The 25,692-nt window shown below is 44.0% G+C and overlaps 1 protein-coding gene across 3 annotated transcripts in view; it reads right to left on the minus strand.

Annotated features, from left to right (window-relative positions):
* Positions 1 to 25,692, minus strand: part of drc1 (dynein regulatory complex subunit 1 homolog (Chlamydomonas)) — a 111,757-nt gene that overhangs the window by 72,322 nt on the left and 13,743 nt on the right. For all 3 annotated transcript variants that reach the window (XM_068023706.1, XM_068023696.1, XM_068023687.1), the window contains exons 3-5: positions 12,874 to 12,986; positions 12,078 to 12,261; positions 7,001 to 7,138 (exon numbers count right to left, since the gene is read on the minus strand). In XM_068023706.1, the coding sequence (XP_067879807.1) occupies positions 7,001 to 7,138; positions 12,078 to 12,261; positions 12,874 to 12,986 (435 nt within the window). The remainder of the gene's footprint in view (positions 1 to 7,000; positions 7,139 to 12,077; positions 12,262 to 12,873; positions 12,987 to 25,692) is intronic.

A 25,692-nucleotide genomic window follows, 5' to 3' on the forward strand; every position in this document is an offset into this window, starting at 1 on the left:
GAGGTCCCAGAGGACTGGAGAATAGCCAATGTTGTTCCTTTGTTTAAGAAGGGTAGCAAGGATAATCCAGGAAATTATAGGCCGGTGAGCCATACGTCAGTGGTAGGGAAATTATTAGAGAGGATTCTTCGGGACTGAATCTACTCCCATTTGGAAACAAACAAACTTATTAGCGAGAGGCAGCATGGTTTTGTGAAGGGGAGGTCGTGTCTCACTAATTTGATTGAGTTTTTTGAGCAAGTGACGAAGATGATTGATGAAGGAAGGGCAGTGGATGTTATCTTTCTGGACTTCAGTAAAGCCTTTGACAAGGTCCCTCATGGCAGACTGGTACAAAAGGTGAAGTCACACGGGATCAGAGGTGAGCTGGCAAGATGGATACAGAACTGGCTCTGTCATAGAAGATAGAGGGTAGCAGTGGAAGGGTGCTTTTCTGAATGGAGGGATGTGACTAGTGGTGTTCCGCAGGGATCAGTGCTGGGACCTTTGCTCTTTGTAGTATATATAAATGATTTGGAGGAAAATGTAGCTGGTCTGATTAGTAAGTTTGCGGACGACACAAAGGTTGGTGGAGGTGCGGATAGTGATGAGGATTGTCAGAGGATACAGCAGGATATAGATCAGTTGGAGACTTGGACGGAGAAATGGCAGATGGAGTTTAATCCAGACAAATGTGAGGTAATGCATTTTGGAAGATCTAATGCAGGTGGGAAGTATACAGTAAATGGCAGAACCCTTAGGAGTATTGACAGGCAGAGAGATCTGGGCGTACAGGTCCACAGGTCACTGAAAGTGGCAACGCAGGTGGATAAGGTAGTCAAGAAGGCATATGGCATGCTTGCCTTCATCGGTCGGGGCATATAGTATAAAAATTGGCAAGTCATGTTGCAGCTGTACAGAACCTTAGTTAGGCCACACTTAGAATATTGCATGCAATTCTGGTCGCCACACTGCCAGAAGGATGTGGAGGCTTTGGAGAGGGTACAGAAGAGGTTTACCAGGATGTTGCCTGGTCTGGAGGGCATTAGCTATGAGGAGAGTTTGGAAAAACTCAGATTGTTTTCACTGGAACAACAGAGGTGGAGGGGTGACATGATAGAGGTTTACAAAGTTATGAGCGGCATGGACAGAGTGGATAGTCAGAAGCTTTTTCCCAGGGTGGAAGAGTCAGTTACTAGGGGACATAGGTTTAAGGTGAGAGGGGCAAAGTTTAGAGGGGATGTGCGAGGCAAGTTCTTTACACAGAGGTTGGTGAGTGCCTGGAACTTGCTTCCGGAGGAGGTGGTGGAAGCAGGTATGATAGCGACGTTTAAGAGGCATCTTGACAAATACATGAATAGGATGGGAATAGATGGATACTGTCCCCGGAAGTGCAGAAGGTTTTAGTTTAGGCAGGCATCAAGATCAGCGCAGGCTTGGAGGGCCGAAGGGCCTGTTCCTGTGCTGTGCTGTTCTTTGTTCTTCGTACCATTTAATTGAAGCAGGTACAGATTTTGCCAGCCTCCTGCTTCATCACCTAGTGGTCATTCTTGCTTGATACCCTAGAAAAGGGGCAACACAAAAAGGTTGGTGGGCGTCTGCCTTAGAATCCCCACCAACCAATGTCCGCTGTAAGCTCCACAGTGCACAGCAACCCAAATGTCCCACACAGGCTGTGGACAAGTCAGTTCCTTTAAGTTACCACACATGGTAAAAAAAAATTTAAAGGGATTGTGCAATTAAATAAATCATCCATTCACTTCAAAAAAAATAGAGGGATCGTTGCCCGCAACCAAAGGGTCCATGGAGCTATTGAGGGAAGGGTGAATATCAGATGGTCTCGGTAATTATTCCTCTCACCCCGCAACCGGTTCCCAAAGGATGTAGGCTGCTGTCAGGACCTGCAGTCAGAAGGTCCCAATCACCCAGGCCAGAGAAGCAGCTGCCTACCCAAGAAGCATGATTTTTCTAACTCTACAGCCAGTGCTCAACTCTGCCAGAGAACAGCCCCGTGCTGGTGCTGTCATGAGGCCATTTAAATGATCCAAGGCAGGAAATAGGGGCTAGCCTGGGACTGGAAATGTGCCACGTGTTTCAGGTGTGCTGTTTCTGTTGAGCATTCAGGCAGAAGGCAGACAGGAAAATCAGTCCTAATATGCAATCAGAAGCTTGTCAGTATCAGCACTTACCCCAGTTTACAGTCCTTTAAAAACGAGGCTACTCAACTATTTCAGAAAATTTCTTGCAGAAATTACCTACCGGGTGCTTAGTGCCAATTAAAGACACTAACTAGCAATGGAAACATGTCATTTTCCATTGGTCGATATGAATATTACTAAATCCCAACTGCTCATGTGCTAAGTCGGTTATTTATGATGACCTGTCAAGTAACATTAACAGTCAGAATAAATACCCACAGCAGAGGCATAGCCCTTTATAAAGAGTTGGTACTGGGGAGGGGAGGGGGCATATCCAAGGCTGCAAACAACAGAAATAACTGGTAATGAAACTATAAAACTGTTCCAAGCAATCAGAAGTTGACTTAGTGAGATCGTCAACTTGGAGGAACTTCACTCCTAACATTTCTATCACCTGAGCACATAAATTCAAGTTTGCTTTAATTTTCAAGTGAGAAGACAGGCATACTTAAAGCATTTGGGAAATTGGAACAGAGCAACAGCTCATAGAAGCATGCTCTGCTCCTCCAGTGCAGTGATATTTTTATATAACTTTCCATCTCAGCTTTAATCCTGACCTGTATGTAGATATATTAATTAACCAAATAAATAAATAAAGTTGATAGATGTGCCTATACTTAGAAATCAAAGCATTTTATCATTCCTAACAAAGGCATTATATGATTCCTTTTAGACTTCAATAGATATTGAGGTACTGCTAAGGATAACATACAATATTAAAACAGTTCATGGAAAGGATGTTCAGGTAAGAATGATTAGCTATCAATTAGCTGCTGATTGTCAAATGTCGAAACTAAATTCACTCAAGATTCATTCAAACAAAAAAATGGCCTCTGCAGATTAACTGTTCTCAATTACCTACAGTTTTCAACTCTCCAAAACTTAAGTACTTGACCAATTATGATCCAAAATTAACCAGGCTGGTTAGTTACTTTAGAGGTGTAAAATTAACACTCTTAGGTAGAGAGTTTCTGCCAAGAATAAAAAAAAACTCCAGGAATTTACTCAGCAGAAAAAAAGAGCATTGGCAGCATTTGAAATGATAAAAGGGAGATCACATTCTCGTTTCTAAAGGGCAGGATTTTGTGTGGCCGATGGAGGCAGGAACTGAGGTGGTGGGCATGTAATTTCATGCTGCTGGCTGAGGTGCCAGGTTACCAGCACCATTCCGCCCCAAGCCATTTTCAGGAAGGCCAGATCAGGCAGCAGGTAGCTTAAGTTATTTAAAAGGCCAATTAAGGCCAATGATCAGAGGTCCCCCGTGGTGTCAGGAACAAGACAGCTGCTTGGAGGCAGCATCCCATTGGCAGACCAGGGCACTAGCGCTCCAGGTTGACTTTGAGGGCCCTCTCCCACCACCCACCCACTCCATCCCCCCGCGCCCCACCGCTTACCTGGTGGGCTGCCAGCTGTGGCCATTTTTCATTTCAAATGTTTTAAAGTGCTGATAGGGTGCCCTCTCTCTCATAAGAAGAACTAGGAGCAGGAGTAGGCCGTCCGGCCCCTCGAGCCTGCTCCGCCATTCAACAAGATCATGGCTGATCTTTTCGTGGACTCAGATCCACTTACCCGCACTCTCACCGTATCCCTTAATTCCTTTATTGTTCAAAAAGATATCTACCTTAGCTTTAAAAACGTTTACTGAAGAAGCGTCAACTACTTCACTAGGCAAGGAATTCCATAGATTAACAACTCTCTGGGTGAAGAAGTTCCTTCTTAATTCAGTCCTAAATCTGCTCCCTCTAATCTTGAGGCTATGCCCTCTTGTCCTAGCTTCACCTGCCAGTGGAAACATCCTCTCTACTTGTATCTTATCTATTCCCTTCATGATTTTATATGTTTCTATAAGATCCCCCCTCATTCTTCTGAACTCCAATGAATATAATCCCAATCTACTCAGTCTCTCCTCATAAGCCAACCCCCTCAACTCCGGAATCAAGCTAGTGAACCTCCTCTGCACCCTCTCCAGTGCCAGTATATCCTTTCTCAAGTAAGGAGACCAAAACTGCACACAGTACCCCAGGTGCGGCCTCACCAGTACCTTATACAGCTGCAACATAACCTCTCTGCTTTTAAACTCAATCCCTTTAGCAATGAAGGACAAAATTCCATTTGCCTTCCTAATTACTTGCTGTACCTGCAGACCAACCTTCTGCGATTCATGCACAAGGACACCCAGGTCCCTCTGCATAGCAGCATGCTGCAACTTTTTACCATTCAAGTAATAATGTTTTTTACTGTTACTCCTACCAAAATGAATGACTTCACATTTATTAACATTGTATTCCATCTGCCAGACCTTTGCCCACTCACTCAATGTATCTATGTTCCTCTGCAAAGTTTCACAGTCATCTGCACACTTTACACTCATCTTAGTGTCATCTGCAAACTTTGACACCCTACACGTGGTCCCCAACTCCAAATCATCGATATAAATTGTAAATAGTTGCGGTCCCAACACCGATCCCTGAGGCACACCACTAGTGACTGATTGCCAACCAGAATAGCACTCATTTTTCCCCACTCTCTGCTTCCTGTTAGTCAACCAATCCTCTATCCATGCTAATACTTTACCCCTAACGCCATGCATCCTTATCTTATGCAGCAGCCTCTTGTGCGGCACCTTGTCGAAGGCCTTTTGGAAATCTAGGTACACCACATCCACTGGGTCCCCATTGTCCACCTTGCTCGTAATGTCATCATAGAATTCCAAAAGATTTGTCAAGCATGACCTGCCCTTCATGAACCCATGCTGCATCTGCCCAACGGGACAATTTCTATCGAGATGCCCTGCTATTTCTTCCTTGATAATAGACTCAAGCATCTTCCCCACTACAGAGGTTAAGCTAACCGGTCTATAATTCCCCATCTTTTGTCTACCTCCCTTTTAAAACAGTGGCATCACATCTGCTGTTTTCCAATCAGCTGGGACTACCCCAGAGTCCAGCGAATTTTGGAAAATTTCCACCAGTGCACCTGCTATTTCTCCCGCCATCTCTTTTAGTACCCTGGGATGCATTCCATCAGGGCCAGGAGACTTATCAATCCTTAGCTCCTTTAGCTTGCCCAACACTACCTCTTCCGTAATAATGATTGTTTCCAGGTCCTCACCTACGTTCGTCTCTTTGTCAATTACTGGCATGTTATTAATGTCCTCCACTGTGAAGACCGATACAAAATACCTGTTCAATGCCTCGGCCATTTCATCATATCCCATAACTAAATTCCCCTTCTCATCCTCTAAAGGACCAACGTTTACTTTAGCCACTCTTTTTCGTTTTATATATTTATAGAAACTTTTGCTATCTGTCTTTATATTCTGTGCTAGTTTTTTCTCATGTTCTATCTTACTTTTCTTTATAGCTCTTTTTGTGGCTTTCTGTTGACCTTTAAAGTTTTCCCAATCTTCTAGTTTCATGCTGCTTTTGGCCACTTTGCATGCCTTCTCTTTCAATTTGATAGCCTCCCTTATTTCCTTAGACACCCATGGCAGATTACCCCTTTTCTTCCAGTCCTTCCTTTTCACTGGAATAAACTTTTGCTGAGCACTTTGAAAAATCTCCCTTACCTGCAATGGCAGGCTGCAGCTCCTGTTTGACCTCCAGCTTTGACACTGTCCTTAATTGGACAATCCAGCAAAAATTAATGTTGGGTTACTGCTCCCAACACGGCGCGGGATCAGGACCCGCATTTGATGCCAATGTCGGAATCCTGACCCAAAATGGAAAATCCTGCCCAAAGAAAACGTAAGCTAAACGCTACTATTTCACTTAAGGTGCTTTATGTTAGCTGAATAGTTTTAACTGTAGGTTTGCTATCCTCTGCAATCAACAGCAGTCTGCAACATAAAACGGGAAAACTTTGGGAACTTTGTGGTAAATGGTACCCACATTCTGTTAGTTTCTACAGCTGCCATCGAGCCCATGTTTAAACAAAACCGTGAAACTATATTCCTTCCTTTTCTTCAAATGGGAAGTATGAGTCTCTGACTTCCATCTTGAATAGAGGTTGCAGATCTACACTTAAGCCTCATTTTCCCTGAATCCATCTACACAACAGTAAAGTGCCTTAAGAATTGCTAATTTATCAAACAGATTGTTACGTACAACAGGAAATATCAGTTTACTTGAAAATAGCAAAACAGGTTCTTGACTAAGATAAGTAGAGAGCAGCAGAGGGCACCAAAGCAGAACTGACTTATGTCAGAGCATGGTTTCAGTGAAATTAGTATCCCTTCAGTATCTCACCCAAATGTTTATTCTTCATTGAGTGAATTTTAGTGAGCTTTCAGAATGTGGGAGCCATCATAACCAAGTCAATCCTAAGCTTTGTCCAAATGTACACTTCTTCAGATCTAGTTGAATGGCAGCACAGGCTCAAGGGGCCGAATGGCCTACTCCTGCTCCTATTTCCTATGTTCCTAAAGGGTCATTCCATCAAGATTTGGAGAATCCTGATGCTTTTTTTAAAATTCTCCCTAGCCCAATGACACCAAAGCAAATTGTGGTGTTTCTACTGCTATCCCAGTTGAGATCAGCTAACTTATCTACCAGATGTTCACAGCTTCAAATACTACAACTCAGTTTTACCTAACATAGTAGGGTTAGATATCTTAAGTCAATGATCTATGACTTGATGAAGCAACTCATTATTTAATACTGCTTGGGACTGGGTTGAGAGAAAAACAATCTTTCTCAACACCATAAACACACCTTGACAGTTGTATTGAAATGGATTTTGCAGCAATCATGGAGTGCAGCTCAGAACATCATGTTCTCCCAGCTAAACCAAGTCATATAGAAGAGAATAAAAACTGGCCTCACCTCTATCTGTATGAGTTCCTCTCTATAGGATCTGGATAAGGTCTTTATTTGTTCTTCCATCCGTTCCAACAACAGGTCAATGTCTTCAGCTGCTTTCTTCAGGTCTTTCACATACTGGTCATCACTTAACTTTAACTCCTGCAAATACAATTCAAATACAAAGAGTAATACATAAAGAGTTTGTGGGTTCTTTAACTGAGCTTGCCAGATAAAACAATTGCCATGTTAACAGCAGCATAATTGTATCTTGCTTTTAAGGTACACAACCCAAAGAAAAGCAATGTTGTACAAACAACTTGACAGGACTATCATCGTGAAATGCCACTAAAAACCTTTTTTTTTCATTCAAATTATCAAAAATACACAAGTAAGCTCACCGAAACAAACTGGATTTGCAGACAGGCTCATTATAACCTACTGCAGCACTTCTACTGCTACTTTTAAAATAAGTATTGCTCAAGTAAGAAAGTATATAATACTGGCAGAAGTGAAAAATACCTAATAATTAAACAAAACAGTACACTACCACAACACTTCCAAGGATGTCATTCTGAATCTGAGCCAGGAAAGCAGATAGCAGCTGAAAATTCCTCTTCAGTTATCCACATAATAAATATAAAATATAAAGGTTCTGAAAATCTATGGTAAGCCATCAATCTTAGGGTAAGTGCCGGTCCATCTGCTAGTTGCCTCCGATGATAACCCTGCCAAAGTGTGCATGATAATGGGCACATCAGCTTGTTTAAAAACACAGGGTAGTGTTTGTGGTTGGGGTGAATGCCAGAGGGAAATGGCTGCAAAATGCAGCAACAAGTGCCCACATTGGAGAGGGCCTAAACCCCCAGAAAGATGGGGGAAGTGAATTAAAAGTAATCACAAAATTCTTGAATTCTTTAGGGGACCTGCCCATGAGCCAGACCTGGATCCCTGGGTGGTCTCCACTTCTGCTGAACAATGGACAGATAAACCAGCACTCATTAGGTGTATCAGTGAGTTAGTCTTCTGCTAGTCTGAGAACAAGGGAACTCATCCATAAAGTCTTCCCTGGCTGTACTCCCTCTAATGTTGTTGTCCTTCTTTGGGTTGGACAGTGGCTCCACCCCAAGCAAGGCCCCACTAAAATTGGGAGAGTAGACTAAACATATCCAGGTCTTACTTAATTCACGCCATTTCTACCACCCTCCCGCTGGCAGTGTGGGGTGGAGTCTGGTGTCCCATGAGCAAAGAGGCCTAAAATTGGGGTTGAAACCCTCACCATGTTTCTGAACCTTGAAAGATGCTGGAACATGGATGAAAGAATTGAATTCAAGAGGTGAAGTGAGAGTGACTGCCCTTGTCATCAAGGCAGTATTGACTAACTGTAGCATCACGGAGCCCTAGTAAAATTGAAGTCAATGGGAATAAGGGAGAAAACTCTCCACTGGTTGATGTCATACATCACACAAAGGAAGATGTTTGTGGTTGTTGGAGACCAATTATCTCAGCTGCAAGAGTTCCTCAGAGCAGTATCCAAGGCTCAACCATCTTCAGCTGCTTCCCCAATGACCTCCTCTCCATCATAAGGTCAGAAGTGGGGATGTTTGCTGATCATTGCACCTTGTTCAGTACCATTCTCGACTCTTCAGAGACTGAAGCAGGCCGTGCCCACATAAGTGGCAAGTAACATTCATGCCACATGCATGCCAGGCAATGACCATCACCAACAAGAGAGAATCTAACTACCTCCCCTTGACATTCGATGTGATTATCATCACTGAATCCTTCACCATCAACACTCTGGGGGTCACCATTGACCAGAGACTTAACTGGACCAGCCTCATAAATACTACAAGAGCAGGTCAGAGTCTAGGTATTCTAAGGCAAGTAACTCACCTCCTGACTCCCCAAAGCTTGTCCACCATCTCCAAGGCACAAGGCAGAAGTGTGATGGAATACTCCCCACTTGCCTAGATAAGTGCATCTCCAATAACTCTTAAGAAGTTTGACATCATCCAGGACAAAGCAACCTGCTTGATTGGCACCCTACCCATCATCTTAAAATTCACTTCCTCCACCAATTGCACATCATGGCAGCAGTGTGTACTATCCACAAAACGCACTGCAGAAACTCACCAAGGCTCCTTCGACAGCACCTTCCAAACACGCGACCCCTGGAAGAACAATGGCAGCAGGCACATGGAAAAACCACCATCTGCAAGTTCCCCTCCAAGCCACGCACCATCCAAACATGGAAATATCCCACTGCTCCTTCACTGTAGCTGGGTCAAAATCTTTTAACTCCCTCCACCACACGGACTGCAGCGGCTCAAGAAGGCGCTCACCATCATCTTCTCAAGGGCAATTAATGATGGGCAATAAATGCTGGCATTGCCGGCAACACCCACATCCCATGAATTAATAAAAAGAAGTTGTCTCTACTCTGTCACAACAAATAGCCTCAAACTCAGAACCATATCCCCTGTTAAACAACTGTGATGTTTTAATTTTCCATACCAGGCAACCTTGTGGTCTCTCATTCAGACTGTCAGTTGAGTGTCAAATTACATGCAATTTCTTGCTGTGGACCTATGCTCACCAGGAGATGAATTGAGTTTGTATTAAAATTTACGCTTTATCTTAACACAGTTTACTTGAATTCACAGCAAAAAGATAATTTCCATAAACAGACCTTCTTCTGCCATTATATGACATTTTCAACAATATGAATGTCGTGCACAGGACTGCAGGAAGCAGGAATAACAATGAACATTTTTCTGGCGTGATAGCACTGGGACCCAGGTGAATTGTCCACCCATGAGCTCCTGATCAGTGCAAGAGTAGAAAACACCACAGAAGACAGTAATATTCATGCTAAAACTAACTGGAAAATTTATTCACAACAGTTATAATTAAGCAGAAACAAAAGAATTCAGCAAAACTACACACACATCCTAAACTGCCCCAAAAATAATGCCCAAAGTTTTACTGTCCTTTTCAGAAACTATGAGTCTTTGCTGAATAAAATGTGAATAGTTCTGGTCCAGGGAGCCACTCCACCACCATGTGATTGATATAGACAGGGAGGCAGGGAAAGAGGGAACTGGTGAATCAGGAAAACCAGCAGTTGTTTTATTCCAAACAGACTATTGGTACTTTAAAGTAAACTAGTTCTTATGATTAGGTAAAGAAATATATTATCAAACAACTTTACGATAAAAGTAGATGTCAGACTTCTGGTCATTTGCTGCTAAGTTGACTGCTTTATTATCTGATTTGCTTATCAGGATTGACCCTACAGTGTTCAACAGCTGCCTGAAAGTTTAACATCCATATAACATTTGAAAGACAGAAGACAATTTCTGGTGAAATTATTTTGTGAGGGCATGCAAGTGCACTACACTTCAGCAGAGATATAAAGACCTTAGAAAGAGTACGGAAAAGGTTGACCGGGATGTTATCAGGAATGAGGGACTTCAGTTATGAGGAGAGTTGGATATGTTAGAACTGTTCTCCTTGCAACAGAGAATGTTAAGAGGTGGCCTAATAGAAGTTTTCAAGATGATGACAGGTTTTGATAGAGTAGGTAGAGAAAAACTTTTCCTGAGTCAGTCAATAACCAGATGTCAGAGATTTAAAATCATTGGGCAAAAGATCTAGAGGGGAGATAAGGAGACATTTTTTCACTCAGAGAGATGTGATCTGGAATGCTCCACCTGAAAAGGTGATGGAAACTGATTCCACAAATAATTTTACAAGAGAGATGGACAGGTATTTGGGGATAAGGAATTTACAGGGTTATGAACCAAGAGCAGGTATGTGGGACTAAGCACAACTGCCTTTTCAAAGATCTTGCACAGAGACAACAGTCCAAATGGCTTCCTTCTGAGCTGGAAGTTTCTAATGATTCTACGTACTGGAGTACAGGACTTTGGGTGACCACCTCTGCTGAAATTATTAACTATCTCTAGAACAATTTGTGTGCTGTGCTACTTCCCTCACACAGACAAAGGAATGCTTCAGAATACAGCTAATGAAAATCCATTTAAAATTTATATTATATTGACCTATGAAAGACTTCATATATAATACAAAGATTTTATAATTTGAAACCATGCCTCCATCATTGACCAAACTCATTTCCCCAGAGACCCCTACAGTTGGGCAATATACTTACATTGTATCAGTTTGGATTAGGTCCAAGATTAATTTCCCAGAGGCAAAATAATAGTGTTCTAACTCATTGAGCAGAATTTTGATGGCCTCCGGGTAGCAGGCTGGGAGGCAAGGCTGGTAAAATCACAGGACGCCACCTCGGGACAGCAGCCGATGTCCCACCATCTGGGCATTTTAAAAGTAGCAAGACCAGATACGGAGAGGCTGCCTGCTCCAAGGAAGCAAGCAGTCAAATGGCAAATTGAAGGCCCTATCAAGGGCTATTTTGCTGGGTCGTCGATCTTTGCCAATAGCGGGCAACGCTGTCACGTGGGGAGGCCACCAGCTTAATGGAGGCAACCTCCCGGAGACAGTCCTGGTGGCTATTGGAACAAGAGGCTTGATAGCCCAAAGAGGAGGCCACAGGCAGGGAAGGCTGCCCCTCTGCCTGCAACAATCTCACCAGAGAGGTTTCCCTTCCAACCCTCAGCCCCCTGATTTTTTTTTTAATCTTACCTGTCTGAGCTCTCAAGGTCTCCTGCATGCCTGAGCAGCAACCGCCTCTCCCAGTGGCACTGCTGAGCCTTCAAAGCTTCCATGTCTCTGACTGGGTGGCAGCATCAGGAGACCACCAGCCATCTTTAATTGGACAGCAGACCCACAGGTGGCCAATTAGGAGGCCACCCGTGGTAAAATTGTCCAAAGCTTTCCTACACAGAACCCACTTTTCGCCCCAACGTTAGAGTGCCAATGCCCATGGTAAAATTCAGACCACTGTGTCACCCAGGAAAGTTCAGAATTAAGGAACGGTAACCACAAAATACAACCAGACTTGAAGCAGCAATATAACTACTGGGTCCCAAATTGCAACAAAAAATTGCATATTTTAAAGTTAAACTATACAACATCGCACTTTCACCCAACTACTTAATGTGTGACAATTTACCTTCTGCAAAGTGTTAATCAGCTTGTTTTTCCCTTCAATTAACTCAGCACAGAGCTGTTGCTGCTTGATTAGAATGTCACGCAGATCCTGTGGAATTTTAAGGGCCTTTGCCGTCAACCATTTCTTTGTGATCGCCTCAAATTTTTCTTCACTCATTGTTGCTTCATTCTCCAGCTTTGCGGTTCTTCAAACATCAAAACAAATTTTAAAAATTTTTTAAAGCATTCTGTAAACTGGAAATAGCTTCAATCAATGTTTTTCACCTCACTCTTATGGCCATGTCAACAGAAACTTTGGAGGTTTCCTTATTGCTTTCTCTGGCATAATATGTGATTTTTTTCATACGTAACCAAGACAATTACATTTGAGTGCGAAGGTTTTACCTTCCAGATACTGTCAGCAGAAATCATGAACATACAGGTCCATGATGTAACCAGGAGAAGTGGAACTAGCCTCAACTTTTCCTGCCAGGTCATGGCTAAGGAACAACATAATGAGAAAATTTCAGATAATTCTGAGAAGTACAAACAAAATTTCAATTCCCAGGCAGATGTTACTTTGTCATACAGATGAATTTTCTAGGTTTATTCCAAGAATCTGGATCAATCCACTCAAGGTGTCAAGGAACCAGTGCTAGAACTGATGCACTCAATGTGCTGCTATGGCAACGAATTTCTAGGCCACTTTTTCTTGTAGCATTATATCCCAACTGTCGCCAAAGAGTTGTAACAATTCCAAAACTTCAACGTAGTGCTGTCGCAAATGGAAAAGTATAAAGACAGTATAATTCACTCACCTATGTTTTCGCGCTTCACCTTCTGTGTTTCTCCGCTGCATCTCCCTCGAGTCTTCAGCAATTTGCACGTTTGTGACCAATGACGTCCCATCTCTTTTCAGCTTTAACAGTCTCTTTAAAAATTAAATAATCAATCAAATGCTCATGATTCCAAATTAAAGTGCCTAACATCACCTCCCATAATTGACATAAGAACAGCACTCATTTATAAAGGACCTTTAAAATAGCAAACATTCCAAGGAGCTTTACAAGGAGATGCAGATGCCAAATAGTGAAGAGCTGGGAGCTAGTTTTGATAAGTCTTTTAAAGGGAGGGAAGTAGCAATATGGAGGGGGACTGGAAAGAAGCATCACAGAGTACAGCTAAACAGATTAAGGAAAACAGATTACTGAGGCCCTAGGATTTATAATACTTTACCGAATGAGGATGGATGCCAGATGACAGGGGAGTGGCTGGTGTAGTATCGATTTTTAAAAAGGGACACAGATCTAGTCCAAGTAATTGCACATCAGTTAGTACAATATCTGTGGTAGGTACAAGTTTGTGTACCTAATTAAGGATGAAATTAAAATGTATCTAGTTAAAGCAAAAATAATTAGAAGTTACCAGGATGGATTTCACACCATTTTTCCACCTATTATGGCCATGCCAACATAAACTTTGGAGGTTTCCTTGTTGTTTTCTCTGGTATAATGTGTGATGTTTTTCATACGGAACTAAGACAATTATATTTGTGTGCAAACAGTCTTGGCAAGTGAACTTATGAACATCTGGACAGCAATCAAACTACAACCAGACCACGGTATGAAATGTGTGTGTATTTTCATATTGCAAATATTTTGCTTCCTCTTTTCAAAAATAGTGCAGAATAGAAGGCTATGCAAATGCCCACAAGCTTTTACCTTGCAGATACTGTCAGCAGAAATCATGAACATATTGGTCCATGATGTAGCCAATGGGAACAGTTTCTTTCTATCTACTCTGTCTAATCCCTCATGATTTTGAACACCTCCGTCAAATCTCCTCTCAACCTCTTCTGCTCTAAAGCGAACAGCCCCTGCTTCTCCAATCTATCCACGTAACTGAAATCCCTCATCCCTGGAATTATCATAAGTCTTTTCTGCACTCTCTCTAATGCCTTCACCTTCTTCCTAAATTACTGTGCCTAGAATTGGACAAAATATTCCAGCTGTGGCCAAAAAAGCGTTTTATGAAGATTCATCATAACTTCCTTCCTTTTGGGCTCTACGTTTCTATTTATGAAGTCCAGGATCCCGCATGCATTTGTAACCACTTTCCCAACCTGCCCTGCCAACTTTAACGATTTGTGCACATATACCCCCTGGTCTTTCTGTTCCTGCACCTATTTTAGAATTGTATCCTTTAGTTTTTATTGCCTCTCCTCGTTCTTCCTATCAAAATGTATCACTTCATACTTCGCTGCATTAAATTTAATTTGCCATGTATCTGCCCATTCCTCCAGCCTGTGTATGTCCTCTTGAAGTCTGTCATTATCCTCCTCACAGTTCATTACACTTCCAAGTTTTATGTCAGCTGCAAATTTTGAAATTGTGCCTCATTCGCCCAAATCCAAGTCAGTAATATACATCACAAAAAGTAGTGGTCCAACACCACCCCGCGGGGAACCCCAATATATACATTCTTTCAGTCTGAAAAACAACCATTCACCACAACTCTCTATTTCTTGTCCTTTAGCCAATTTCGTATCCATGCTGCCACTGCCCCTTTTAATTCCATGGGATTCAACTTTGCTGCCTGGCCTATTATGTGGCAGTTTATCAAACAGCTTTTGGGAGTCTATATTGTTATGAGCGCTTCCATTTTTCTTGTTAAATTTTGAAGATTTGTGGTTTAAAACTGAAAAGGAGTCCATGGATTTTTTTTTTTTACAAGGGTCACTGAGAGGTCTGGACTGTAAACAGTTACTGGAAAGTAATTACCCAGCAGGGGTTATTTTTGACTTGGGGAGAATGTTTACAGAGAAGTGGCAGGTCTCTATGTTTTCAGTTAACCTGTGTGTGTGTGTGTGTGTGTGTGTGTGTGTGTGTGTGTGTGTGTGTGTGTGTGTGTGTGTGTGTGTGTGTGTGTGTGTGTGTGTGTGTGTGTGTGTGTGTGTGTGTGTGTGTGTGAAGGTAAAAAGAGAACTTTTATATTTCAATCTGTGTGTTTATGCTTAGCTTCATTACTGGATAAGACTTGTTTTATAATAAACGGATAATTTTGTTGTTTATTAAAGAAACCTGGTTGGTATGCTTTATTCTGGGATAAAAATAGAGTCCATGATTGACCGTATCAGTAAGTGGGAAAAAATTTAAATATATGTTGTGACCTGTGGAGAATTGGAACTCGAATAAACAGTGCACTCCTCTAATATACACCACGTCAACTGCATTACCCTCATCAAAAAACTCAATCAAGTTAGTTGAACATGATTTATCTTTAACAAATCCATACTGGTTTCCTTAATTAACCAAGTTTATGTTAATTTTGACACAGATTATTGTTACTAAAAGGTTCCCCACCACCAAGGTTAAATTGACTGGACTGTAGCTGGTGGGCTTATCCTTACACCATTTTTTGAACAAGGGTATAACATTTGCAATTCTCTAGTCCTCTGGCACCATCCCCATTGCTAAGGACGATTGAAAGATTATGGCCAGTACCTCCGCAATATTCACCCTTACTTCCCTCAGCAACCTCAGATGCATCCCATCCAGGCCTGGTGACTTATCTACTTTTAAGTACAGCCAGCCTTTCCAGTACCTCCTCTTTAACAATTTTTAGCCAACCTAATATCTGACCTAGCTCCCCTTTTGCTGTGATTTTGGCAGTATCTTCTTCCTTGGTAAAGACAGATCCAAAGTACTTATCTAGTACTTCAGCCATGCCCTCTGCCCCCATGCTCAGGTTTCCATTTTGGTCCTTTTATGTTAGCTGCTTGTCTATTCTCATACTCTCTTTTTGCCCCTTTTCCTTGTCACTGCCCCTCTGAACTTTCTATATTCAGACTGGTTCTTACTTGTATTATCAATCTGACATCTATCATACGCACCTTTTTTCTGCTTCATCTTACTCACTATCTCTTCCGTCATTCGGGGAGCTGTGGTTTGGCCTGCCCTACCTTTCCCTCTCATGGGAATGCACCTAGACAACCCAAACTATTTCCTCTTTAAAGCCAGCCCATTGTTAGATTACATTTTTTCCTGCCAATCTTTGATTCCAATTTACCCAAGCCAGATCCATTCTCAACCCATTGAAATTGACCTTCCTCCAATTAAGTATTTCTACTTCAGATTGCTCCATGTCATTTCCATAGCCAATCTAAACCTTATAATACTATGATGACTGTTCCTTAAATGTTTTCCTACTGACACTTGCTCTACTTGACCCACTTCATTCCCTAGAAACAAATCCAGGAATGCCTCATTCCTCACTGGGCTGGAAACAAACTGATCAAGAAAGTTTTATTGAACACACTTCTCCCTCTCTGCCCTTTACTATCTCAACCTATATTAGGCTAATTGAAATCTCCCACTATCTCTACTCTATATTGCCCTCTCTGGAATTCTCTCCCTGCACTCCTCTGCCTCTTTAACTTACTTTCCTCCTTTAAGACACTCCTTAAAGCCTATCTCACGAATTTGATTGAGTTTTTTGAGGAGGTGACCAAGAGGATTGACGAGGGCAGGGCAGTGGACGTTGTCTACATGGACTTTAGCAAGGCCTTTGACAAGGTCCCGCATGGTAGGCTGGTCCGGAAGGTTTGAACACATGGGATCCAGGATGAGCTAGCCAACTGGATACAAAATTGGCTTGGTGATAGGAGGCAGAGGGTGGTAGTGGAGGGTTGTGTTTCAGATTGGAGGCCGGTGACCAATGGTGTGCCGCAGGGATCGGTGTTGGACCCTCTGTTGTTTGTCATATATATCAATGACTTGGATGAGAATGTAGGGGGCATGATTAGTAAGTTTGCAGATTACACCAAAATTGGTGGTATAGTGGACAGTGAAGGTTGTCTAAGGTTACAACAGGACATATATAAACTGGGAAAGTGGACAAGGGATTGGCAAATGGAATTTAACGCAGAAAAGTGCGAGGTGATGCATTTTGGGAAGTTAAACCAGGGCAGGACATATACAGTGAATGGCAGGGCCCTGGGGAGTGTTGTTGAGCAGAGAGACCTTGGGGTGCAAGTACATAGTTCCCTGAAAGTGGCAACACAGGTAGACAGGGTAATGAAGAAGGCGTATGGAATGCTTGCCTTCATTGGCCAAGGCATTGAGTACAAGAGTTGGGACATCCTGTTACAGTTATACATAACGTTGGTTAGGCCGCATTTGGAGTACTGTGTGCAGTTCTGGTCACCGCACTGCAGGAAAGATTTGATTAAGCTAGAGAGGGTGCAGAAAAGATTAACAAGGATGTTGCCTGGTTTGGAGGGCTTGAGTTATAAAGGGAGATTGGATAGGCTGGGTCTGTTTTCCCTGGAGCGAAGGAGGCTGAGAGGGGACATGATAGAGATATATAAAATTATGAGAGGCATAGATAGGGTAGATAGCCAGAGTCTGTTTCCCATGGTAGGGGCGACTAAAACTAGAGAGCATAGATTTAAGGTGAGAGGGAGGAGGTTTAAAGGGGATCAAAGGGGTAAATTTTTCACACAAAGAATAGTGGGTATCTGGAATGAGTTGCCAGAGGAGGTGGTGGAGGCAGGAACAGTAGCAACATTTAAGAGGCACCTGGACAGGTACTTGAATGAGCAAGGCATAGAGGGATATGGAATTAATGCAGGCAGGTGGGATTAGTATAGATAGGCATTATGGTCGGCATGGACGCAGTGGGCCGAAGGGCCCGTTTCTATGCTGTACGACTCTATGACTCTTTGGCCAAGCTTTTGGTCATCTGACCTAATATCCCCTTATGTGGTTCGGTGTCATATTTTGTTTTATAATGCTCCTGTGAAGTGGCTTGGGACATTTTATTAAGTTAAAGGAGCTATCTAAATGTGCTGTTGTTGTTGTTGTTATATAGTTCTTGCACCTCTCTCTAAGTTCTGATGAAAGGTCACAGACCTGAAACGGTAACTCTGTTTCTCCACAGATGCTGACAGATAAGCTGAATATTTCCAGCATTTTCTGTTTTTGCCCTTTTTGGAGTCAGGTCTCCGTTATCGCCACATCATCATATTCCAATGTGGCTATCTGTGCCTGCAGCTCACTAACCTTATTTACCACACTTCATGCATTTACACACATACACTGCAAACCTATCTTCGACCATCTTGCATTCTCTCTTAGTCTGATCCCACCTAATACCTTACTATTTCTTACTCTAATGCTATCTGTCTCTCCCAATGCTTTGTGCACCTCGTTTCTCCTTTCTGATGCTACATTCTGGTTCCCATCCCACTGCCATATTACTTTAAACCCTCCCCCTCAGCACTAGTGACCTTCCCCATGAGGACATTGGTCACAGCTCTGTTGAGGTACAACACATCCAGCTTGTAGAGGTCCCACCACCCCCAGAACTAGTCCCAATGTTCCAGAAATCTAAAGCCCTTCCTCCTGCACCATCTCTCCAACCACACATTTATCCACTTCACCTTCCTATTTCTATACTCACTAGCACATGGCACCAGGAGCAATCCAGAGATTACTACCAATATTCCATAAGTTTTGCAGCCACCCAAAAGTCCTCGCACAGGCTGCACACAAGCCGGCTCCTTTAAGTTACCATGTGTGGACAGCTGAACATAAACTTTAAAGAGGCTGTACAATTGAACAAATTGTCTACACACTCCTAAAAAAAAATTAAATGGTACGTTGATAACTACCTTTGAGATCCTTCTTACAAATTTCTTTCCAAGCTCCCTAATATCTGCCCTCGGGACCTCATCCCTCTTTCTATCCATGTCGTTGGTACCGATATGGACAATGACCTCTGGCTGTTCACCCTACCCCTTCGAAATGCTCTGCAGAAATTCAGTGACATCCATGACCCTGGCACTAGGGAGACAAAATACCATCCTGGAATCACATCTGTGGCTGCAGAAATGCCTGTCTGTTCCCCTAACTATTGAATACCCTCTCACTATTGTTTTCCTGACCTTCCTCTTCCTCCACCGTACAGCTGAGTCATGCATGCTGCCATGGATTTGGCTCTATCTGTACTCCTCATCACCCAGAATACTGGTTAAAGAGCAAGGTGCACTCAGGGGACTCTTGCACTACCTGTCTATTCTGCCTTGTCTGTACGACGGTCATCTATTCGGTGTGGCTGCACACTCTTAAGTTGCAGGGTGACCACCTCTTGAAACGTGCAGACTACATAGCTCTTAGCCTTGCAGATGCAACACAGTGATGCCAGCTGCTGCTGCTCAAGCTCCAAAATCCAGAGTTCAAACTCCTTCAGCTGACAATACTTCCTATTCAGGAAACAACAGGTCCCTGGAGTTCCCACATGGCACAGGATATGTAATCGATAGGACTGAGGTGCCCTGCCATGCTTCTATTTATTAACTACTAACTATACTTAACAGAAATAAAACTTAAAACCTCATACTTTTTAAACCTAGTTTAATTATTCTCGTTCCTTTTTTAAAAAAACATAGAAATTTGAAGAGAAACTACTATTTCTTCTATTGAAGGGGACTGTCAGAGAATACAGCAGAATATAGATAGACTGGAGAGTTGGGCAGAGAAATGGCAGATGGAGTTCAATCAGGGCAAATGCGAGGTGATGCATTTTGGAAGATCCAATTCAAGAGTGAACTATACAGTAAATGGAAAAGTCCTGGGGAAAATTGATGTACAGAGAGATTTGGGTGTTCAGGTCCATTGTTCCCTGAAGGTGGCAACGCAGGTCAATAGAGTGGTCAAGAAGGCATACGGCATGCTTTCCTTCATCGGACGGGGTATTGAGTACAAGAGCTGGCAGGTCATGTTACAGTTGTATAGGACTTTGGTTCGGCCACATTTGGAATACTGCGTGCAGTTCTGGTCGCCACATTACCAAAAGGATGTGGATGCTTTGGAGAGGGTGCAGAGGAGGTTCACCAGGATGTTGCCTGGTATGGAGGGCGCTAGCTATGAAGAGAGGTTGAGTAGATTAGGATTATTTTCATTAGAAAGACGGAGGTTGAGGGGGGACCTGATTGAGGTGTACAAAATCATGAGAGGTATAGACAGAGTGGATAACAAGAAGCTTTTTCCCCAGAGTGGGGGATTCAATTACAAGGGGACACGAGTTCAAAGTGAAAGGGGAAAAGTTTAGGGGGGATTTGCGTGGAAATTTCTTTACGCAGAGTTTGGTGGGTGCATGGAACGCTTTGCCAGCGGAGGTGGTAGACGCGGGCACGATAGCATCTTTTAAGATGTATCTAGACAGATACATGAATGGGCAGGAAGTAAAGAGATACAGACCCTTAGAAAATAGGCGACAGGTTTAGATAGAGGATTTGGATCGGCGTAGGCTTGGAGGGCCGAAGGGCCTGTTCCTGTGCTGTAATTTTCTTTGTTCTTTTTTTTGAAAGGGGAGTGCTTAAAACACAAGATATTCCCCAGACTTTACTTCCCTTCTAAACTGCTTCATTTATTGAAAATGCCTGGTCAATGAGTTAAAATGAAAATAACAGAGCAGCTAGTCAGTGCTCTGTAGTTAAAGCATAGAAATTAATATTTATTAAAATAAAAGTTAACAGGGAGCATTTGCCAGACGCAATTTACCAAAAGCCTACTCAACAGGTTTTTTTGAATGAGGGATCAGAATACAGTGAACATGAAATAATGTTAAAGGGTCCAGCAGAGTAGTGAAAATTATTGTCACATGTTCACTGCTAAATAAAGTGAATCAAGTTTTTTTTTTCTTTTTTCTCCCTGTCAATGTTCCATCTAATTTTTCTTTGTTCTGCCTATTTGTTGCACTGCGCAGTATATTCCAGACTGCTGCACAGCCATGTAGCTTAGAGAAAACATTGTTTCCTGTAGATTTCTTTTTCAGATTATGTACAAAATGATGAACAGACAGCAAAATCAAGCATCTTTTCTGAAAAAAAAAGCCTAAAATTTACTATATCACTTTGTCCAATTTTATTGGAAGCAGTGCAGAGAAGGTTTACGAGGCTAATACCTGTAATTGGGCGGGCTGTCTTATGAGGAAAGATTGGACAGGCTACGCTTGTATCCGCTGGAGTTTAGAAGAGTAAGTGGCAACTTGATTGAAACATACAAGATCCTGAAGGGTCTTGACCGGATGGATATGGAAAGGATGTTTCCCCTTGTGGGAAAATCTAGAACTAGGGGGTCACTGTTTAAAAATAAGGGGTCGCCCATTTAAGACAAAGGTGAGGAGAAATTTTTTCTCTCAGAGGGTTGTGAGTCTTTGGAACTCTCTTCCTCAAATGGTAGTGGAAGCAGAGTTTTGAATGTTTTTAAGGCAGAAGTAGATAGATTCTTGATAAGCAAGGGGGTGAAAGGTTATCAGGGGGTAGGTAGGAATGTGGAGTAATCAGTTCAACCATTAACTTATTGAATGGCGGAGCAAGCTTGAGGGGACCACAGGATAATTTTTTTCTTGCGGTCTATTATGATAACATCAACTTGTACTTATACAGCACCTTTAACATAGTAAAACATTCCTAAGTGCTTCACAGAGTGTTATCAAATAAAATTTGACACCCAGCCAAATAAGGAGATAAAAGGAAGGATGACCAAGTCCTTGATCAAAGAGGTAGGTTTTAGTGAACATCTTAATGGAGAAGAGAGAGACGTAGAGATTTAGAACCACAGAAAAGTTACGGCACAAAAAGAGGCCATTCAGCCCATCGTGTCTGTGCCACCTGGAAAAACTAGCCGCCCATTCTAATCCCTCTTTTCAGCACCTGGTCCATAGTCTTGCAGGTTACAGCACTTCAGGTGCAGGTCCAGGTACCTTTTAAATGAGTTGAGGGTTGCTGCCTCCACCACCAATCCAGGCAGTGAATTCCAGACACCCACCACCCTCTCGGAGAAAAGGTTTTTCCTCATGTCCCCTCTAATCTTTCTTTTCTTTTGGGCCTCCTTATCTCGAGAGATAATGGATACGCGCCTGGAGGTGGTCAGTGGTTTGTGAAGCAGCGCCTGGAGTGGCTAGAAAGGCCAATTCTGGAGTGACAGGCTCTTCCACAGGTGCTGCAGAGAAATTTGTTTGTCAGGGCTGTTGCACAGTTGGCTCTCCCCTTGCGCCTCTGTCTTTTTTCCTGCCAACTACTAAGTCTCTTCGACTCGCCACAATTTAGCCCTGTCTTTATGGCTGCCCGCCAGCTCTGGCGAATGCTGGCAACTGACTCCCACGACTTGTGATCAATGTCACACGATTTCATGTCGCGTTTGCAGACGTCTTTATAGCGGAGACATGGACGGCCGGTGGGTCTGATACCAGTGGCGAGCTCGCTGTACAATGTGTCTTTGGGGATCCTGCCATCTTCCATGCGGCTCACATGGCCAAGCCATCTCAAGCGCCGCTGACTCAGTAGTGTGTATAAGCTGGGGGTGTTGGCCGCTTCAAGGACTTCTGTGTTGTAGATATAGTCCTGCCACCTGATGCCAAGTATTCTCCGAAGGCAGCGAAGATGGAATGAATTGAGACGTTGCTCTTGGCTGGCATACGTTGTCCAGGCCTCGCTGCCGTAGAGCAAGGTACTGAGGACACAGGCCTGATACACTCGGACTTTTGTGTTCCGTGTCAGTGCGCCATTTTCCCACACTCTCTTGGCCAGTCTGGACATAGCAGTGGAAGCCTTACCCATGCGCTTGTTGATTTCTGCATCTAGAGACAGGTTGCTGGTGATAGTTGAGCCTAGGTAGGTGAACTCTTGAACCACTTCCAGAGCGTGGTCGCCAATATTGATGGATGGAGCATTTCTGACGTCCTGCCCCATGATGTTCGTTTTTTTGAGGCTGATGGTTAGGCCAAATTCATTGCAGGCAGACGCAAACCTGCCGATGAGACTCTGCAGGCACTCTTCAGTGTGAGATGTTAAAGCAGCATCGTCAGCAAAGAGGAGTTCTCTGATGAGGACTTTCCGTACTTTGGACTTCGCTCTTAGACGGGCAAGGTTGAACAACCTGCCCCCTGATCTTGTGTGGAGGAAAATTCCTTCTTCAGAGGATTTGAACGCATGTGAAAGCAGCAGGGAGAAGAAAATCCCAAAAAGTGTGGGTGCGAGAACACAGCCCTGTTTCACACCACTCAGGATAGGAAAGGGCTCTGATGAGGAGCCACCATGTTGAATTGTGCCTTTCATATTGTCATGGAATGAGGTGATGATACTTAGTAGCTTTGGTGGACATCCGATCTTTTCTAGTAGTCTGAAGAGACCACGTCTGCTGACGAGGTCAAAGGCTTTGGTGAGATCAATGAAAGCAATGTAGAGGGGCATCTGTTGTTCACGGCATTTCTCCTGTATCTGACGAAGGGAGAACAGCATGTCAATGGTCGATCTCTCTGCACGAAAGCCACACTGTGCCTCAGGGTAGACGCGCTCGGCCAGCTTCTGGAGCCTGTTCAGAGCGACTCGAGCAAAGACTTTCCCCACTATGCTGAGCAGGGAGATTCCACGGTAGTTGTTGCAGTCACCGCGGTCACCTTTGTTTTTATAGAGGGTGATGATGTTGGCATCGCGCATGTCCTGGGGTACTGCTCCCTCGTCCCAGCACAGGCATAGCAGTTCATGTAGTGCTGAGAGTATAGCAGGCTTGGCACTCTTGATTATTTCAGGGGTAATGCTGTCCTTCCCAGGGGCTTTTCCGCTGGCTAGAGAATCAATGGCATCACTGAGTTCCGATTTGGTTGGCTGTCTGTCCAGCTCATCCATGACTGGTAGAGGCTGGGCTGCATTGAGGGCAGTCTCAGTGACAGCATTCTCCCTGGAGTACAGTTCTAGGTAGTGCTCAACCCAGCGGTCCATCTGTTTGCGTTGGTCAGTGATTATGTCCCCCGATTTAGATTTGAGGGGGGCGATCTTCTTGATGGTTGGCCCAAGAGCTCTCTTCATGCCATCATACATTCCTCTGATGTTTCCGGTGTCTGAGGCCAGCTGAATATGACTGCATAGGTGTTGCCAGTAGTCGTTTGCGCAACGCCTAGCTGTTCTTTGTGCAGTACTTCTGGCTGCTTTAAGTGCTGCGGATGTTAAATCGCTGGGGGCTTTCTTGTAGTTCAACAGTGCAATGCGCTTAGCGGCTATGACAGGTTCCAGCTCTTCATTATGAGATTGAAACCAGTCTGCATTTCTCTTCGCACTTTTGCCGTAGGTGGTCAAAGCTGACTCATAGATAATCTTTCTACCAATCACCTTAAATCGGTGTCCCTGGCAATTGACCTCTCCGCTAAGGGAAACAGGCCCTTCCTGTCTACTTTATCTAGACCCCTCAACTAAGTCATCCCTCAGCTTCCTCTGTTCGGAGGAAAACACCCTAGCCTATCCAATCTTTCCTCATAGCTGCAATTTTCAAGCCCTGGCAACATTCTTGTAAATGCACAGCATGTGAATCTGATCATTTGGGGCGGCACAGTGGCGCAGTGGTTAGCACCGCAGCCTCACAGCTCCAGAGACCCAGGTTCAATTCTGGGTACTGCCTGTGCGGAGTTTGCAAGTTCTCCCTGTGACCGCGTGGGTTTTCGCCGGGTGCTCCGGTTTCCTCCCACAACCAAAGACTTGCAGGTGATAGGTAAATTGGCCATTGTAAATTGCCCCTAGTGTAGGTAGGTGGTAGTGAATATTACTGTCGGGTTAGTATAAATGGGTGATTGTTGGTCGGCACAGACTCGGTGGGCCGAAGGGCCTGTTTCAGTGCTGTATCTCTAAATAAAATAAATTTTTAAAAAATTACGCCCTTGAGTCTAATCTCTCCTGCCTTTTATTCCTTACCGCTCTAAACAAATTTGCCAATTTTTCACTAACACAATTTCCCTTTTGAGTATGCTTGGCTTGTGGTGGACACGTAAGGCTGGGAGAGGAATTCACCGCAGAGAGAGGGTGAACGGCTGGCAATCCGGGAAAGAAATGCTGATGAAGACCCTGCCAGTGGTTGCCAAGCTTGGCCAACTGGACAGGACGGCCACTTGGCTGTTTTCGGGGAGCCCATCCACGGCGGGGATCAGGAGGAAGAGCGGCCACATGGTCCCGGCAGCAGCTCCCGCTCACTCGGCGACTCCGCACTGTTTCCACACAAACTTTCCCCACAACTCCGGCTCGGCTCCCAGATCCCGATCCCAGTAGCATTACATCATTGTAAAAGGGATAATGGTGGGAGCTGATGAAATGTTTTATTACCTGCACCCCCTCCCCACTCCCCAGCTCCCAGCTCACAGCTCACCCCCCTCGCACCCCCTTCCCACCACCCCCCTCGCACCCCCTTCCCAGCTCCCCCCTCGCACCATCTTCCCCTCGCACCCCCTTCCCCTGCACCCCTCTTCCCGACCCCTTGCAGCCCCCTTCCTAGCTCCCCCCCGCACCCCCTTCCCCCACCTCATCCCACCGGCATCCACCTACCCCTGTGTAGGGGCCCCAAGAACCCCACTGCCTTGTGGGCGTCTCGGGAGAGACCAAGGCGAAGGGAGTAAACCCTAACAGAAAATCCAGAGCGGAACGCTGAAGGCGGTCATGTGTCACCTTTGGCATGTTTCCGGCAGTTCCTGCAGCCAGACCGGTGACAAACGTCGTGCTCTGCACTCCTTTGGACCCCACCAGGAAGGCCGAGCGGGGGGTTTTGACGCTTGGGCAACTCACAACCTCCATACATCCGCCCAGGCATGCA

This window comes from Heterodontus francisci, chromosome 3 (assembly GCF_036365525.1).
Source record: "Heterodontus francisci isolate sHetFra1 chromosome 3, sHetFra1.hap1, whole genome shotgun sequence".
NCBI lineage: Eukaryota > Metazoa > Chordata > Chondrichthyes > Heterodontiformes > Heterodontidae > Heterodontus > Heterodontus francisci.